At 39.8% G+C, this 19,996-nt stretch overlaps 1 protein-coding gene across 2 annotated transcripts in view; it reads left to right on the top strand.

Annotated features, from left to right (window-relative positions):
• Positions 1 to 19,996, top strand: part of tmem44 (transmembrane protein 44) — a 37,893-nt gene that overhangs the window by 6,650 nt on the left and 11,247 nt on the right. For both annotated transcript variants that reach the window (XM_080185668.1, XM_080185666.1), the window contains exons 3-8: positions 2,206 to 2,299; positions 5,436 to 5,587; positions 8,355 to 8,441; positions 9,954 to 10,124; positions 12,982 to 13,125; positions 17,767 to 17,871. In XM_080185668.1, the coding sequence (XP_080041794.1) occupies positions 2,206 to 2,299; positions 5,436 to 5,587; positions 8,355 to 8,441; positions 9,954 to 10,124; positions 12,982 to 13,125; positions 17,767 to 17,871 (753 nt within the window). The remainder of the gene's footprint in view (positions 1 to 2,205; positions 2,300 to 5,435; positions 5,588 to 8,354; positions 8,442 to 9,953; positions 10,125 to 12,981; positions 13,126 to 17,766; positions 17,872 to 19,996) is intronic.

Here is a 19,996-nt window from a genome sequence, read left to right as displayed (position 1 = left end):
ACATTGAATGCTTTTTATTTAATCAGTGAGAAATCATACATTACTACATTGTTTGTTTTGGATTTAAGCTAAATATAATTTAGTATGGTAATACACAATGCATCTTTTACAACCATAATAACTTCCTTATGTATGTAAAATGTACAAGTTTGGACTTTTTGCATCAATTCAAACTTGTGTTTTCAGCGAGTAGAGAGCCTCCATAAGCTTATCTGTGTCTGCCAAAAACAAAAATCTGCCTGTTATGTATGGACATGAATAGGCTAGTATGCCACGGGCACAATTATACTTTTGTAAAGCTATTGCATGACATATCATTTGTGCTGTCTACCATGTTCTCCTGTCCACTTGGGTAGCTGGCAATATTATTGTGAGGCACTAAGACCTTACCCTGTATTTTTTTTAAATTATAAAACATTGCAACCCTCCCGCCTGCATTTTGGGTGTGCGCAAATAAACTAACTCTTTGAGTTCAGCCTATCTTGAATTTACTGTGGGATTATTAATAAAAAATTGGATCACAGCAAAACTGGGGGGTTGGGAAAACAAATCACAATCATCTTTCTGTTTATAGATAGGTGATGAGGAGAGAAATTAGCCAGATTTAAATAATCCCCTCTGTCTGTAACATAACCCTGTCAGAATATTGAACCTGTGTTAAAACGTATCATTAATTTACACATGACAATTGGACGCAATACAGATAGAAAGCAGTATAATATTTGACTTGCATGGAACAAAATCTTGGTGGCGGGTGGGGGAGTACAAGATATTAGTAACATTTACCAATATCTTTCAACTAAAATGTCTATCGGAAGTGATTTACATAATGCAGAAATTTTCCTGTTGGAGCTGCTTCCTTTGTGAAGACATCTTGGAGTGTCTTGTGTGAAACAATGTTGATACCAAGATGTGAGCGAGGAGGAACAAAAGTACAATTGTCGAGAAGTGTTTTTGCAAGGCTGCAGAGGGATTTGGAGAAGACAGCAGTGCAGTGGCTGTAGGAGCAAAATTATTGATAGTGGAACAGAATAATGATGACGTGCTGCCGGAGCACTGGAGGCAATTGCTGAATTAGGATAGAATAGAGAAGGAATAGATTTAAAATTGAGGATGTTAAAATGTATTTTCTTGGGTGTGCGGAACCAATGGAGCTTGACAATGATGAGTGTAATTGGAATGGGGGCATTTTTATAAGTGGGGACATCGGTCCCTACATCTTGACTGAGTTCTTTGTGGAAGAAGAGTGTTGAAATAGTAGGTTCCCATAATGATGTGGATGTGTATTAAACTGTTAGCTTTGGTCTTGGATAGGTCAAGGTGATGAAAGAGAATGGCATTGGTTACTAATTAAATCTGAATAGGGAGTCTTGCTTGTTGCTGTGGTGTACACCACTGGACATAGAAAAATGGTCACAAGGCCTTAATTACTGGTAAAAGCTGTAAAAAATGATGACCATTGTGTTGCTGGTATTAAAATGGGAGAATTTAAAACATTTTGATTTTCTGTATTGGGAGTTAATTCCTGATATAGTCAGGTACTAAAAAGGCTTTTTTTGCTCCCTGATTCAAATCAAAATATCCTTTCCATAAAGGAAACACCTTGGATGCCAACAATTTGTTATATTTTTATCTGTTGTGAGTTGCAGACTTCGACAGACAGTAAAGCTTTGATATTAACCCAGTGGCACAATAACATTGTTAGAATATTCAGAATGACGTTTTTCAGGTTTACAATGTTAAGTTTGGCATGAGTACCCATTGCACTGTTTTCAGTGTTTCTCGAATCCCTACAATGCAGATGGAAGCCATTCAGCACAACAAGTCTGCACTGACTCAGCATCCCACCCAGCTTCACCATCTGCCCTATCCCTATAACCCCATATACTTACCCTGCTAATCCCCCTAAACCTGAGACATCTTGGACAATAAGGAGCAATTTACCATGACCAATCCACCCATTCTCATCCTGTAATTCTGATTGATGCCATAACTGTGAATGTAGGGAATCTCTGTGTGTGCCATTTCCACTCTGGTGGCAAAAACATCTTTAAAAGGTTAGCCAAACTAAATTGGAAAGATTTTACCATTATGCAAGCTTGGTCACTTCACATGGTTTTGTCACTTACAAAGCTTTAGGCATTTCTTTTTTGGATAGAAATCAACAGTGAGGAATACACATTTGATATCTTTGTCTGTTTTCAGGTTTTCACAGCAGCTTACATGGCAGCAGTGGATATTCTCCAGTTTGTATTCATCCTATTTCCTGTTTGTGGTTCAAGATCCAGATCGAAAACAGGTAGAAAAAAATCCAGAATAGCATTATGATTACGTTGCCTGCATTGTTGACCACTTTTATCAAATTGTTTATTGTTCTGCTATGATAGAAATTTAAATCCGTTCATCAATAGATTGGTGATTATTGCTTTTTCTCCTGGTTGTCTATACATTATAGAACACAAAAATGACCACAGCCCGTTCCCACTGTCTCTCAGAGATAGCTGCAATGTCTGGGTCTCATTTTCCTGCCTCTTCCCTAAATTTTTCATAGTTTCAAATTGCTCACTTTGAACTCTTCATAACCTTGTGTACTGTAATGAATTGGGCCTATTTTCTCTTATCTTTCCTGTTATCTTAATTCATTTCTTCTACACCCTCCCCACAACCTCTGAATCCTTCTTAAACTAAATATTGTAATTCCTGCATACCCAGTGTTTAGGTTACTATCATCTATTTCCTGCTTCGTGGTCCAATTGATAAAATCTTAACTCCTTTATTTACTTTTCACAACTTGTCTGCCAATCTTTAAAGATTTATAATTCAATGTCTCTCCTACAATTTAAAGTTTTTAATCATCTTAAGTGTAACTATTCTTTCTCCAAAATATAAACCTCATATTTCAATATATTAATTTGGCATCTACCCATCCATCTCTTCTTGAAATCACATACGGTAAAATTATGCTGCCCGTTTTTGTTCCATTGGTAATTTTGAATGTGCCTCAAATGTTGAAGTCCAGATCTGAACATAGGAAAACATGCTAAGGTTCTTTGTAGAAGTCTGATAGGACCAAAATGGATACCAAACCAAAGATGATGACTGGCATTAGGATGGGTAACAAAATTTTGTCAGAGACAGGGTTTAAGCAAGGTCTGATAGGCACAGAGGTTTAGGAAAGAAAATCCAGAGCTTTAGGCCCAGACAGCTGAAATCACAGCTGCCAAAGGTGAGGTGAAGATAGTAGGGAATGCCAAGAACCCATTGTTGAAATAACATGGGGTTCTCAGGGATGTAGGGGCTGAAGAAATTATATAGGTTAGGAGAGAGGCCAGAAGGTGTTTGGAATAGTTGATTCTGGAGTGGGAAAGCTTGGATGAGACTTCCACAAGCAGATGTGTTGAACTTGAGACAGGTGATGATCCGAGGTGGAAATAGATGGTCTTTCTGATCGTAGAGTTACCTACAGTGCCAAAGAGGCCACTTAGCCCACCAGGTCTGCGCTGACTCTTTGACTGAACATCTTACCCAAGCCCTTTCCCCTGCCATATCCCTGAAACCCCACACATTTACAATGGCTAATCCATTTACCTTACACATCTTGGGACACTAAGGGGCAATTCAGCATGGCCAACCCACCTAACTTGCACGTTGTTGGTCTGTGGGAGAAACCCGGAGCACCCAGAGGAAGCCCTCGCAGACATGGGGAGAATGAGCCAACTCCACACAGACAGTCACTCAAGGCCGGAATTGAACCTAGGACCCTGGCGCCATGAGGTTAATGCCAGAATTAAGAGGTTGCAACTAGTAGGAAAGACTGAACTGGTTGCAGCTATTTAGTAAAGCGAAAACTGAGATATGACTTGATAAGAGTCTTTAAATTTGTAAGGAATTTAATATTAAGGGGTTAAAAAGAAATGTTTGCACTAGTGAGGGAGTCAAATTCTAGGGGTGATGAATATGATTTTCACCATCATGTCCAAAACATAACTCAGAAGAAAGCTCTTCACTCCAGAGTGGTAGGAATGTGGAAATCGCTGCCACGTGTAATGGATGAGGTGAATGTTATGCAAAATTTCATTGCAGTGTTTTGTACACTTCTTAAAAACTCATCGAGTAAACTTCTAAACATTGGATTGATTGAATCTAAAGTGAAGGATTTGTCAGCTACAGTTTTGTTGTTGCCACTCCACTGATCATTCATACACCATTGTTCTGGATTTTGATGTTAATGGCTAGGTTTCATTTTGCTTAAGGGCTGAAGCTTCCATATAGCCTATTGCTTTAGAATGCAGCATTTCTACAGTAGTAAATGCATACTCTGTAAAGTTATGAAATGCTAAAGTTTATTACATTTCCATAGTCATACTTTTACAATTGTAAATGAGTACTTTTACTTGTAATTGTCAAGAAATTGTTAATAATCTTTTATTCCACCCACGGTGTATAGTTATGGGATAGACTTAATATTGGAATGCTGTGTGCAATTAGAAAAGGTGAAATTTAGGATGATATTTGAAAATTATAATGGCTTTGTAGGAGATGCTGAATCCTGAAAAATTAAATCTGAACACCTTTTTTCTGATTTTTATTTTGAGTCACTTAAGGGCAACCGCCCTTTTTGTAAACTTATTCTCCACCTTTGATGAGCAAGGAGAGAAACATGTTGGGGAACATTTGTACCCTATGAAATGTTTTAATATCACGATTAATTTTGTTGTGTAATTAGGGGATGCTATGGCCTAGTGATATTATCGCTAGACTATTAATCCAGAAACTCAGCTAATGTTCCGGAGATCCAGGTTTGAATCCCACCATGGCAGATGATGGAACTTGAACTCAGTTTAAAAAAAAATCTGGAATTAAGAATCTACTGATGAGCATGAAACCATTGCCGATTGTTGGAAAAACTCCTCTGATTCACTAATGCCCTTTGGGGAAGAAAATCTGCCATCCTTACCTGGTCTGGCCAACATGTGACTCCAGAGTCATAGCAATGTGGTTGACCCTCAACTGCTTTTGGGCCACTAGGGATGGGCAGTAACTGCTGGCCAGCCAGCGAGGCCCATTGACCAAGCATGAAGAAAAAAATTTGCATAATATACAAACCATACACATACCCTTTATGAACATACAAAATTGATGCACAGGGAAATCTAGCTAGTCTATCAGACTTGCCCCTGTACTGTTTTATGTTGCAAATTAAGCATCGTAAGCCCCACTGCTTTAAAGAAAAACTCAGGCCAATTCAGGGACAACCAAATTTTGGGAAATTAGTTTCCAGCCCATGAAGGCAATCAAAATGAGCTCCTAAAAAAGCAGTAAGCAGGAGGCACATCACCCAACATCATGCTTCTTTTTCTCATATTTTATATTGAGGGATACAATTGTATAAGGACATCTACCAATTTGTCATACTGTTTGTATCATATAATCAGATCAGCTAAGACATAGAAGTAAAAGAAGAAGTGCCATGTTCATGGTTTGCCTACCTTTCGCACTGGGTACGAGTTACTATTTCTGGGCTTCTCCTGCCGTCCAAGTGGATATTCGTGGACCAAGGAGGAAACTGCTTACCACCTTACTTCAGGTAAGATGGTACTGAGGTGGCCCACCAGCTACTCATTAACCCAAGCATAAATCAATCGGGACAATTTACAAGTTCAGAGAAATGTTTGAATTAATTCCTGTGTTTTCGGCCTTGTCCAGTTTTCCAGTTTCTAATGTGAATTAAGCCCATCAGCTTTTGCAGATTTACCTGAATTGCCTCAATTGTTGTACTTGGAGATATTAAATTATCTATTCCAGGCTTGAAGTTCTGTTTTCTATTAATCTCACATGAATGAGTCTTTGCTATCATGTCAATATGAATGTCCTAATTTGTTATCTCGGTCCACTTTTTGTATTTGATTAAAATGAGCTCTCAGAAAACTCTACTAATGATTACAAAGTTTTTACAGCACTGCTGGTTCTTGCTAAAGTTTATATTCCATTCTCCATTTTCTTTATACAGACAGATCAATGTAGTCCTTTCTCCCATATTTTTCACTTAGCCTCCCCTTAAATGCAATCACTCCTTGTGCTAGTATTTAATTCATTGAGTAAAGAATTTTTTCCTGCATTCCCCATTGGATTTAATGGTAACTATCATACAATTATGAGTGCTAGTTTTGTCCCACTTGCAGGTGAAAACATCTGTGTTTATCCTAACATAATCTTAAATCCCCCCCTCACTCTTTTTATAGAGACCAAAGCCTTCCCTTGTTCAGATTTCCTACCAGGTAAACATTCTGGGTTCTGGTACCATTCTTGTGAATCTTCTTTGCTCCCTTCTCCAGTGCCTTTACATAGTTTTTATGAAATGGAGACCAGAATTGTTCAGTGTGGCCCAAAAGAAAGTCCTATACCAGTTTGATATACCTTCTCTACTTTTAAATTCTGTTCCTCTAGAAATGACCACCAGTGTTTTGTTTGCTTTTTTGATCTTACTCACCTGCATTGCTATTTTTAATGGTATATTTATCTGTATGCTGAGATCCCCCAGTTCCTTGTCTATCGAACAAAATGAATTTGTTTACATTTAAACATTGCAGTTCATCTACCAATTACCCACCCTTTCTGCAAGTTTATTAATGTTTCCCTATATGTTGCAGGTCCACTCTGTGTTAACTACACTCTCTAATTGGATATTGCTTGCAAACATTGCACTTGTACTTCAGAATCCCAAGTCCAGGTTGTTGTTCACCATGAACATAACTAAACTGAAACACTGTTTATGTGGAGACTGAAAATTCACAGCAGGTGTGAATTGGTACATGTTATATAAACTGGGCAGTAGACAACATTGTGCTGACTTTTAAATTGTAAGAATAAACAACATTTGTAGTTAATAATGGTTAAACTATTTTAGCAGTTCATCAAACGAGTGTACATATGATCACATATCGTATGCAGTTTAACCAGCTTCATCATATGTGCGTTTGTATGTATGTGTGATGGAGCAACTTGTCAGTAGGGATAGGCATGGTCACTCCAAAAGATTCATAGAACATAGAACATTACAGCGCAGAACAGGCCCTTCGGCCCACGATGTTGCGCCGACCAGTTAAAAAGCAATGACCCTCTAACCTAAACCAATCCCTTTTCGTCCATAAACCTATCCACGGATCTCTTAAACGCCCCCAAACTAGGCACATTTACAACTGCAGCAGGCAGGGCATTCCAATCCCTCACCACCCTCTGGATAAAGAACCTACTTCTGACATCCGTCCTATAACTACCATCCCTTAATTTAAAGCTATGCCCCCTCGTGCTAGCTTTCTCCATCCGAGGAAAAAGGCTATCACTGTCCACCCTATCTAAACCTCTAATCATCGTATATGTTTCAATAAGGTCCCCTCTTAGCCACCTTCTTTCTAACAAAAACAACCTCAAATCCCTCAGTCTCTCCTCATAGGACCTCCCCTCCATACCAGGCAACATCCTGGTAAACCTCCTCTGCACCCTCTCCAAAGCCTCCACATCCTTCCTATAATGTGGGGACCAGAACTGCACACAATACTCCAAGTGCGGCCGCACCAGAGTTTTGTACAGTTGCAACATGACGCTGCGGCTCCTAAATTCAATCCCCCTACCAATAAGCGCCAAGACACCATATGTCTTATCTACTTGATTCCCAACTTTCAGGGATCTATGTACACATACACCTAGATCCCTTTGCTCATCCACACTATTCAGAGTCCTACAGTTAGCCCTATACTCTACACATCTGTTATTCCTGCCAAAGTGAATTACCTCACACTTCTCCGCATTAAACTCCAAGAGTTTAAACTTTAGAGTTGATGTAATCACCTGGACCTTGGCTCCTTATATTTAGGAGTTTTATGACAATATGTTTGTCAATGTTCAGTCTGGCTGTACTTTTGTTTTAGAGAAAGTTTCTTCCCTACCAACTATAGAAAAGGTGACATTTCCTCTGAGATGATTACATTTATTTCTAGATCATTGCAATGTTAATATTGTGATTTCTGTAAGACCTACAAGATTTATGATGAATTCACAGACAAGCCAACTTTGTTATGTTCACAGCACTTATTCTGAATCTGATATCAGATTGATATGAGAAGGAAGTTTTTTTTGTTTATTATCAGATATGCCTTCATCAGAGCAGTAACTATCTCTGACATGGCCACGTTTCTTTTTGTTGTTTCCTGGAGGGTGTTTCTCTATATTTTTGAAGTTTGTCTGCAACTCGTGTGAAAACATTTTACTTGAGTTTTGGCTATGGCATGATCTTCATCTGTGAATCTAACTACTGTTTATTGTTTGATTCAGTTTTAAAATTGTTGTTTTTATAGGACAACACAGAAATCATTGGCTATGCACTGGGGGTGGTTGCAGTTTTCATTGGCTGGACATCAAAGTTTCCACTGATTTTAAAGGCGGTAAGATGAACTGTCAGTCTGAGTGTAAGAATACTGAGGAAACTCCTCATTTCTGATGAATACTAGAATTTCTGCATATAGCTCTGGTTATGAAGCAATATCTTTACTATCCCTAATGTGCAGGAGGTGGCGGCTGTTGTATCTTTTTATATAATTCGGGTAGAAAGGGTAAAGGGTGATTTACCGATCTGTTCAATTAACTGCTGTGAGACAAATATCTCCCTGTCAATGTTGGGGCATGGTCAATATTTAAAGTTGCTAAAAAGCAAATCAATGGGGATGCTGGAATCTGAAAACAAAAACAGAAAATGCTGGAAAATCTCAGCAGGTCTGACAGCAGCTCTGGAAAGAGAATAGAACGAGCATTTCAAATCTGGATTACTCTCTGTCAGTCATCCAGACTCAAAATGTTAGCTCTGTTCTCTCTCCACAATATTTAAAATTATCTTGATTCTTCCAGTTTCAATGAGAGTGGCTTGCCTGTTTGGAATCCAGCAGCTACTTGGGTCAATGCTTGTTGATGGATGGTCAATCTCTCTGACTTGAGAAGTTCATTCTAGATGGATTGGTCACCCCATCGTATATCCTGCCTGAGTTTCAGTCTACTGAGCACTGACAATTTGCATTGATCTAGTGCCATTAATGGCACATTCCAAGGTACTTCACAGGAATGTGTATAAAGCAAAACTTGACACAGACATGTAAGGAGATGTTAAAGCATACAACCAAAGGCTTGATCAAAGCAATAGATTTTAAGGAGTGTTTTAACTGAAGAAAGAGCGGTTTAGAGAGGGAGTTCTGGAGCCTGTGGTCCTAGCATCTGAAGGCATGCTTGCCAATTGTGGAGCAGTTAAAATTGGGAACACTTAAAGAGGCCAGACTTAAAGGGCCACAGTAGAGGTATAGATACCACTGTGGATTGTGGGACTGGAAGAGATTGCATAGGTAGGGAAGAATAAGGCTAGGGAGGGATTTGAAAACCAAGATGAGAATTTTAAAATTGGGATATTGCTGAGAGTCAGTGTAGATTAGCAAACACATGGATGATGGGTGAATGGGTTTTGGTGTAAGTAAAGGCACAGGAAGCAGAAATTTGGGTGACCTCTTGTTTTTGGAGGTTGGTAGGAGTGTTTTGGAGTAGTCATGTTTAAAGATGGCAAAGGTAACAAAATCTTTTTCCCAGAGTTGAAATGTATGCATCCTAGCATTAGACATTTATGGTGAAAGGAGGAAATTTCAAAGGCGATGTAAGGGGCAAGTTTTTTAACACAGAGTGGTAGTGATTGCACTGCCAGGGGTGGGCAAATATGATGGGGATGTTTAAGAGGCTTGTAAAGAAGCACAGGAATAGAGGGATATGAACCAAGGACAGGCAGAAGGGATTAGTTTAATTTGATGTCATGTTTGGCAAAACATGGTAGGCCAAAGGGTATGTTCCTGTGCTGTACTAATCCATGTTCTATGTTCATTGAAGCTTGAAATGTTTTATGATATTTTTTCTCTAATTTACAGTCTAGGGGGAAGATTGCTAGCAGTTTCCAGAAATGGGCTCTGATCCTTTCAGTTCTGGGAGGTGTACTGTATGCTGCTGCCATTTTGACACATGAGAAAACTCCCGAGTTCATCCTGCAAGTTTTACCCTGGCTGCTTCTCTTTCTTGGTGGCGCAGCCCTAGATATTTCTGTATCCTTTTCAAGTGTTTGATAGCTTTTCTTAAGACCCAGGAATATTAGAGAGAATGCATTCTTAGAAATGGATATATTACACATCTTTGGTCAGACTCCATTTGGAATATTGTGAGCAGTTTTGGATCCCATACTTAAGGAAGGATGTGCTGGCCTTGGAGGGGGTCCAGAGGAGCTTCACAAGATTTATCCCAAGAATGAAGAGTTTGTCATATCGGGAGCGGTTGAGGTATCTGAGCCTATACTTGATGGAGTTTAGAAGGACGAAAGGGGATCTAATTGAAACTTAAAGAATACTAAGAGGCCTAGATAAAATGGACATGGAGAGAATGTTTCAACTAGTGAGAGAGATGAGAACTCGAGGGCACAACCTTAGAGTGAAGAGAGGCTCCTTTAAAACTGAGATGAGGAGGAATTTCTTCAACCAGAGAGTGGTGGATCTGTGGAACTCATTGCCACAAAGGGAAGCCAGGCTGATGAGTGTCTTTAAGACAGAGATAGGTTTTAGATCAATAAGGGGATTCAAGGGTTATGGGAAGAAGGAAGGGGATGAGAATTACATCAGCCGTGATTGAATGACAGAGCAGACTTGATGGGCGGAATGGCCTAATTCTGCTCCTATACCTTATGGTCTGATGATATTTTTAGTTTAACACAATAATATGATGTTTCAAATTAGCCAAAATTATAATTAATTTTGTTCTTCCAAAAGTTTAAGTGCCATATTTTAATAATCTAATGAAACAGGATCGTGTTGTGTTTTTAGGTTTTTGGTATAACTCTCAGTAGAAACAAATGAACTGTGTGGCCACCTGTTGCAACCTGATTCTTTCTGTTAATTTGGAAACCGCACTTTGTCTATTTAATGTGGAAAATGGACAATTGAAGATGTGGTGCTAATACATGAGTGGCAGTGCTTGGTATTCGGGTCGGGTCCACGGAGTGGGGATCAGATCATGGGGTTGGGGAGATCTAGTTGGGTCAGGTTGTGGGACATAATCCAGCTGGGTCAGGGTTCAGGGGGGTGTCCAACTGGGTCATGGGGAGGGGCAGGTTTGAGTCCATAGGCGTGAAGAGTGGGGATGTCCCCTGTGGGGTTGGGGATGTGAGAGATCGGCCTGGGTGTTTAAATAGATGGCAGCCATGATGTGGAGATGCCGACATTGGACTGGGGTAAACACAATAAGAAGTCTCACAACAGCAGGTTAAAGGCCAACAGGTTTATTTGGTAGCACAAGCTTTCGGAGCGCTGCTCCTTCATCAGGTAATTGTGAGTTCTGAACTCCCACTTACCTGATGAAGGAGGAGTGTGTTTAAATAGACGCAGAAGTTATAAGATATTTTATTTCAGAGTAAGTATTAACATAATCCTAATGGAACCATCTGAAATTAATGATTTAATTTGCATTTTTGGATAGTTCCCAGTACAGCAGAATTGCCGGGGGAAAATTATCACGTCTAGACAATTGCTGTTAAAATGCTTATCTGGGAAGGAGTGAAGGGGAACTCCCCAGCCCCCCAAATCCGACACTGGGGACCCTGGAAGTTATGGTCCTTTGTTTATTTTCAGATATAGTGTACATCATTTTTTTTAAATAAATGAAATAATACCCCTCCATGTAATTGCCCCAGATTCTTCTGATTTTGTGGTTAGATCATATGTTTGAGAAATGTGTGGAATGATTATTCTGACTTTGACCTCTGACACAACCCAACTTGGGAGTGTTTAGTGTATGAAGTACAAATGCAGCTCATGCTGAATGGAATGCAGAACCTGTTGCTGTCACTGTAGTTTATACAGTACTCCTTCCCCCAGTCACCTACAAGGAAGCACAATTGGAGACGCCCTCAAAAACATTCTGAGTTTGTTTGGGCTTACCCACTCTCCAAAGCACGTAATATAACAAACCATTAGTTTTAGCATCCACTGAAAAAAAATCTCAACACATAACAAGTAATTTCTTAAAAAGTGCTGGCTAGATATTTGTAAAGTACCTTTCTGAGATTTCCTCCCAGGGCCCTTTCCTAACACTAACCCTTCAGCATTGTGGAAGGGGTCATGTTTTGTCACATGAAAATTCCCAGTGGAATATTGATTGGTCAATTAAACAGCAGCTGTGGCTTCCTCGGAATGGCGATCGCCGGTGGATTGCCTCTCCGGAAGGATTTCCCTTCACCGGAATGCCAAAGCCTCTGTGTTGCCCAATCTTGCTCACCCTGGCAGGGTGAGACAGGAGCAGCGAAGTGCATCGGCGTGGTGTAACTGAAGCGCAGTGAGGGAAGAACATGTCCCTTTCCTGTGGCACCAGTTGCCATGAAGAAGGTGCTTAAAGGGAATGTGAAAGGGAGAAGGGAAGTTTCAAAGATAAATGGGGATGGGGGTTCGGACATCAGATTAGGGGGTGGGTGGGGTCAGACCACAGGGTGAATGGGAGTTGGGAGGAGCCAGACCCAGTTGCAGAGTGGTGGGTGGGTGAGTGAATCTTTCTATCTGTAACCCATGGTCAGACTAACCAACAGAAACAGGCCATATGTTTCTGTTGGTTAGAAAGAGAAAAGCGGTATAGTCTGAGGGACACGACTTTGCATTAAGCATGGCTAACCAGGAATTTCTCCCCTTATTGTCTACCATGGATATGTTGGAAGGATTAGCAGGTTGAGTATCAACCTGTTGCCCATTCCTTCCGTGACCAACAAGACCTGAAGTAGGACTTGGAACTCGGAGCTTCTGCTTCAGAGGCAAAAGCGCCACCTAGTGAGTCACAAGGCCTCCTGCAAACTGGTGAATAATAACTATAAAAAACCATTTACACAAAAAATTCAAATGTCACTTTTATTTAACTGCATACAACCAGATACTGTTTTTATCATGTTTACTGAAAGATAAATCTACTCGCCAACATTGGGGTCTGGAGATGGTAATAGAATCGGATACTATCTCTTTGCTGGAATCTCCTGGACACGAGATGGAAGAAGAAGTTGTTCAAGGAGAAACACAGGTAATATAGAAGTCAATAATAAGGAACGTAATTGCTCCCATCCTGTTGTTTAGAGGCGATAGTTACAAAATAAAAACAGAAAATGCTGGAAAATCTTATCAGGTCTGACAGCATCTGTGGAGAGAGAATAGAGCCAATGTTTCAAGTCTTAATGCTCAAAATATTAGCTCTATTCTTTCTCCACAGACACTGTCAGACCTGTTGAGATTTTCCAGCATTTTCTGTTTTTGTTTCCGATTCCAGTGTTCGCAGTATTTTGCTTTTACCTTGGTCACAAAATGATCAGTGTTTAAGGTGCTGTGGAAATGTTATAGCATGTTAAAGGTGTTATAGACTTACTTTAATATATCAAACTGAACTTCTGTTAATTATTCATTTATTTCAAAAAGATATGAGATTGCATGAAAAATCAGTTGCCAATTCTACATCAGTTTTACATCTAGTAATATTTCAATCCAGTTGATCAAAGTGGTGACCGCTGACTAAATTGTCATGAAGTCACCTCCTTCGAGTAGTTGTCTATCACTTCGATTGAGCTCACAGAAATTAGTTTGCTTCATTCCGAGCCAGGCCTCTGTGTGTGGGACAAACCTATTTTAGATCTAGAATTGTGCAAAGAGGCAGGTTTAATTAGTAGCCTCATTGGTAAGGTCCCCTGATCAGATGTGATGATAATACAATTGAATTCCATATTAAGGTTGAGAGTGTCATACTTCCTTCTCAAACAAGAAACCTGAATTTAAACAAAGCCAATCACACAGCCATGAGGAGAGAGCTGGGTGTGGTTGCTTGGATAAATAGACTGAAAAGGTATGGCTGGAAATAAACCATGGGAAACAACAAAAATACCCATACATTTCATTTGGGAAAAAAAACAAGTATCAGTGAGAAAAATCCATCAGTGGCTTATAAAGGAAGTTAAGGATAGTGTTAGATTTTAAAAAGAGGCTTATAATTGCAAAGAATAGTTTTAAGCCTGAGGATAAGGAAAACTTCAGAAAGCAGCAAGGGTTACAAAAAGTTGATTAAGAACATAAGAAATAGGAGCAGGAGTAGGCCATCTAGCCCTTCGAGCCTGCCCCGCCATTCAATAAGATCATGGCTGATCTGTCGTGGCTCAGTTCCACATTCCCGCCCTCTCCCCATAACCCTTAATCCCCTCTCTTATCAAAAACCCATCAACCCGCATCTTAAAAATATTTAGCGAGGTAGCCTCCACCACTTCAACGGGCAGAGAATTCCAGAGATTCACCACCCTTTGACTGAAGAAGTTCCTCCTCAACTCTGTTCTAAACCGCCACCCCTTTATCTTGAGGCTGTGCCCCCTAGTCCTACTGTCCTTTCTGAGCGGGAAGAGTCTCTCCACCTCTATCCTATCCATCCCATTCATCATCTTATACGTCTCAATGAGATCTCCCATCATTCTTCTAAACTCTAACGAGTACAAGCCTAGTTTATTCAGCCTCTCCTCATAGCTCAACCCCCTCAACTCCGGTATCAGCCTAGTAAACCTCCTCTGCACTCCCTCCAAGGCCAAAATATCCTTGCGTAAGTACGGCGCCCAAAACTGCACACAGTACTCCAGCTGCGGCCTCACCAATGCCCTAATGCCCTATACAGCCGCAAAAAGGGGGTAAAAAGGGGGTAAAATAGAATATCTGAGTAAACTAACCAGAATATAAAAACAGATTGTAGGAACTTCAAATATATAAAAGGGGAGGAGAGTAGCTAAAATGTTTGCAGCACAGTGACACAGTAGTTAGTGCTGCTGCCTCACAGCTCTAGGGACCCAGGTTTGATTCTGGTATCGGATGTCGGTCTGTGCCGAGTTTGTACACTCTCCCGATGTCTGTAAAAGTTCCCTGTGAGTGCTCCAGTTTCCTACCACAGTCTAAAGATGTGCAGGCTAGGTTGATTGGCCATGCTAAATTGCCCCTCAGTTTGTTTGTGTACGAGTGTGTGCTCTGTGATGAACTGGCATCCCATTCTGTTGTGCATTTTGCCAAGCACACGGTGTCTGTCGGGTCTGACTCCCCGCAACACTGAATTGGAGTAAGCGGTTAAGTGAAAGTGAAGAGTAAAATAATCGTTGGTCTCTTAGATACCGAGACAAGAGAAATTATCATGGGTAACGAAGAAATGGCAGAAATATGAGCAAGTATTTTGCATCAGTTTTCACAATAGAAGACACCAAGCATAATGAGGACTAGAGGAGGAAATATTAATGAGGAAAGTAAGGGATTATCAGCAGGGGAAAGGTATTGTAGAAATCGAAGGGATTAAATCCCTTATGGCTAACATCTTAAAGATTCCAAAGAAAATATTTGCAGAGATACTGAATGCACGATTTGTGATTTTTCAAACTTCACTGGATTTCAGAATGGTCCCACCGGATTGGAAATTAGCAATTGTGGAACCTCTACTCAAAAAAGGAAGGGGAGAGAAAATGGTGAACTTTAGGCCAGTTAGCCCAACCTCAGCCTTTGGGAAAATGCTTAACCGTATTATAAAAGAAATCTTAGAAGCATTTATAAAATCATAGTATCATTGACTATATCCAATGTGGTTTTACGAGAAGGAAATCATATTTGACGAATCCATTAGATTTTTGAGGAGGTAACTGGTCTGGTATATGAGGGGGAGTCAGTGAAAGCAGTGTACGTCAATTTCCAAAAGGCATTGGTTAAAGTGCTACAAATTTAATATGCAAGATGAAGGCTCATGGAATTGGGTAATATATTAGCACCGATAGAGGGTTGGTTAACAAGAAGCAAATGAGACATTTTCAAGTTGGCGAGCTGTAACTAGTGGAGTGCTGTGAAGATTAGTTTTGGGGTCTCAACTGTTTCCAATCCACATTAATTATTTAAATGAAGAAACCGAGAGTAATACATCCACTTTTACCAGTGATGCAAAATGCTGGAAATGGTAAGTTGTGAGGAGGATGTAAAAAGGCAAGTGGGGATAAAAGGTGACAGATGGATTATAATGTGAGGAATTGTGAGATTGGTTGCTTTGGTAGCAAGAGTGGCAACACAGACTATTAAAAGGGTGAAGATTCAGAAAGACTTGGGTGTACAAGGAACACAAAGTTAGCGTGCAGATACAGCAAGGAATTGGGAAGGCAAAAAACATGCTGGCCTTTACTGTAGGGGGATTAGAGTGCAGGAATAATGAAATCTTATTGTACAGGATTTGGATGATGCAACATCTGGAGTATTGTGCCGAATTTTAGTCTCAATATTGATGAAAGGAAAGTTCTGTTGCAGTAGAGTCCTTCCAAACAGTATCCTTTACTTGGGATGGACCTGGAGTTTGTTGTTATGTGGGGCAGAAAGGAAAGTGAAGCTGAGAACACATCCAGATCAGCCATGATCATAATGAATGGCAGAGCAGACTCGAAGGGCCAAACAGCCTACTGCTGCTCCTATGTTCCTATTGTCAAGGCCTCCATGCCCTATTGAAGTTCCCCTTTATTACAAAGATGCTCAGTAATATCCAGAGTTCTTTGTTCAAACCATGGAGAGGTGCGTACCCTTATTATGTCCTTACAGCACACTGAGGATTGTTTCCAACGTCTCATACTGTGTGCTAGTTCCATAATCAGTTTCACAGTTCTCTCAGGTTACACCAGCCTTCAAACTTACTCAATCAACATCCCCATTATTAATTTCTGTCGAATATCTGTTGCTTATTCTTAGAGCTGCTCATAGACCAGCTGTCCAGTTCGACTGTTCTGCCCCCTTAAACTATTTTTGCCACAAAATGATTCACTCGGCTTACAAAGTTATCTCCAGTTCCATTTTCAGATAGTGGCCGACCTCGTTTTAACCAACAGCTTTGTTAGGATGGATAGTCAAAGGCTTTTTCCCAGGGTGGAAGCGCAAAGTACAAGGGGGCACAGGTTCAGGGTGAGAGGGGTAAAGTTTTAGAGAGATGTGAGGGGGAAATTTTTCACGCAGAGAGTGATGAGTGCCTGGAACACCGTGCCAGAGGAGGTGATGGAAGCAAGCACTTTAGCAACGTTTAAGAGGCATCTGAATGGATACATGACTAGGAAGGGAACAGAGGGATATGGACTGAATAAGGGCAGAAGGTTTTTGTTTAGTTTAGTTAGGGCATCATGATTGACACAGGCTTGGAGGGCCGAAGGATTCTGTTCCTTTGCTGTACTTTTCTTTGTTCTTTGTTTTACTATCTACAATACGCAAGTCAGAGGAGTGTGATGGAATATTCTTCACTTGCCTGGATGAGTACAACTGCAACAACATGTAGGAAACTCAACACTATCGAAAACAAAGTAGCCTGTTTAATCAGTACCCCTTGTATCACTCCTCTACAATTTGTGCATGTGACTGTAGTATGCATCATCTGTAAGATACATTTCAGCCTTGATGCTCTTTCAAAATCCACAATTATTATCACCTAGGACAAGGGCAGCAGCCACATGGGAAAACCACCACTTACAGACCACACATTGTCTTCACATGAAAATATATTGCTGCGTTATCAGACTTGCACTTCAGCAATATAAATAGATATTCTGTAACTTTTAGGTATGATTTAACTTGTCCAATGATTATATTTCAGCAAGGTGATTGGTTGCAGTGGAATTAAAATATATTACTTATTGCTTTTTAGAGTTCGGATTGGGTGCCCCTGAACATACCTCAGAACAACCGATATTTACGCAAGATGGTGGAAATAGGCCACTATATGGACTTAAGCATTGAACCAGTACAAGAGGTAAAACGATAAACTAATGCCAAAACGTAAACATTACTATTTCAGTTACTGACTTCTGTCAGCCAATCGATTTGTTGTTTCTGGTTGAGATGTTCTTGTAATGACATTGGCCCAGATTTTCAAGGACAGGCGAGTCTTTGTAATAGCAGATCGATCAAATTGGAATCCTTGAGCAGTTCAAAAGAAAGAGAAAGATGACTTAGGCCATCACCAATCCATGTTATCCCATCACTAATACATATTATCCCGTGACTTTTGTATTGCTCTGCCATTATTCCATAATGAAAATAGTTGAAAGTTATTTTCAGAACTGCAGACAATGGTAAGGGGGATTCTGCTGAAATCTTGCCATCTTTCTCACAGCTGTCACTTCGATTTAAAAATACTGTCATTGGTGGACTGACAGTGGTGCGTTTGATAACTCCATTTTTTAAAATCACACGATTATACATGATTCAACCTGTGGCTAGAGAAAGAGCTAAAGTTCATTTATTAGTGTCACAAGTAGGCTTACATTAACACTGCAATGAAGTTACTGTGAAAATCCCCTAGTCGCTGCACTCCGGTGCCTGTTCAGGTACACTGAGGGAAAATTTAGCAAGACCAACAAGTCTTTCAGACTGTAGGAGGAAACCGGAGCACGCGGAGGAAACTCATGCAGACATGGGGGAGAACACGCAGACTCCGCACAGTGACCCAAGCCGGAATCAAACCTGGGTCCCTGAAGCTGTGAGGCAGCAGTACTAACCACTGTGCTACTGTGTCACCCAAAATACCTCTGCTCAAATTTGTGATATATTCTAAATGAAAACAGGCTAACCCATACTACTGAAGAGACCAGGTTGTTGGGAGTAGCACTTTACATGAATACTAAATTTCAGATTCGGATTAAGAAACACTTTTCAGTTGTAATGTACCATCCTGTTAATATATTTGTAGAATCACTTGGGGCACGGCGAGTGTTTACATTAGGTCTAAGTATTCTTTGAGATTATAAATGTGGAAAAATATGGTGGAAATTAGTTTGGTGTGTTGGACAACTAAATTTATAGTCTTCAGTTGCCAATCTCGCTGCTGCAGAAAAACCTGGGCCAATCTTTTGTTATAGTCTTGTTTATAGTGTTTATAGTCTTGACTATTTTTGAAGAATTAAATGTATTTATTTTGATTTTGAATAATCTTAAAAAAAAGGAATTGTATGTAAATCTTGAAATGTTAATGATCTTTGTGAACTAGAAAAAGTCAGTCCAGTACAGACAGCATTTTACCATCACATATCCTTACGTTTTGATAGTGAGTATTGAATAGTGAATATTAACAATCTGTTAAATTGTGTTAGCAAACTATCAAATAAGTTATGAAGCTAATGCTTAGAAATTTTGGTAATTAAATTGTTATAATTTCTGCAAATTCAACATGAAGGGAAGAATTTTCTGGCCAGCATTTATTGCCCTCAGGAAGGTGGTAGTGAGCTGCCTTTTTGAACTGCTGCAGCCCATGTGGTGCAGATACAACCACAATGCTATTAGGGAGGGTGTTCCAAGATTATGATCAAACGACAGTGAAGGAACAGGGCTAAATTTCCAAATTTGGATGGTGAATGGCTTGGAGGGGATCTACCAGATAGTGGAGTTCCTATGCATCTGCTGCCGTTGTCCTTCTCAATGGAAGCATTCATGGAGATTTAAAATATGTTATGGCTTATAATTAGTTTATATAGTTTGTTGAGAAGAAATCTTAAATAATATTGTTATTGGAATTTAACTTGAATAGAAGATTGCTGGTAGATCCCTGGACAAGGAAAAATTGTAGCAGAAGATTATGTATGTCACTACTGCTGTATTATTGAAACTTGTGTTCTAAGTGTAAATGTGGACTCCATAAATGAATAGCATTATAATCAAGATAACACTGGGAATGGAACAAATTTTCATCTATTTTTGTACACTATAGCTACATGTTTTCTTTACTTTCTATTGTTTGGGAATTGTCTCAATCCCAATAATCTTTTATTAAGCATTATGTTGTGTTGTTTTTGTTTTCAAAAATTGTTTTTGTCTTATTTAACCAACTCAATTAATGGTTGATCATTGTTAATGAGTTTTGTAGCAGGTGTCAATGGAAT

The sequence above is a fragment of the Carcharhinus amblyrhynchos genome, chromosome 3 (genome assembly GCF_965287045.1).
Source record: "Carcharhinus amblyrhynchos chromosome 3, sCarAmb.v2.hapA, whole genome shotgun sequence".
Lineage (NCBI taxonomy): Eukaryota > Metazoa > Chordata > Chondrichthyes > Carcharhiniformes > Carcharhinidae > Carcharhinus > Carcharhinus amblyrhynchos.
Note: the sequence above shows the minus strand (reverse complement) of the source record. Positions and strands in the feature narration are given on the sequence as shown.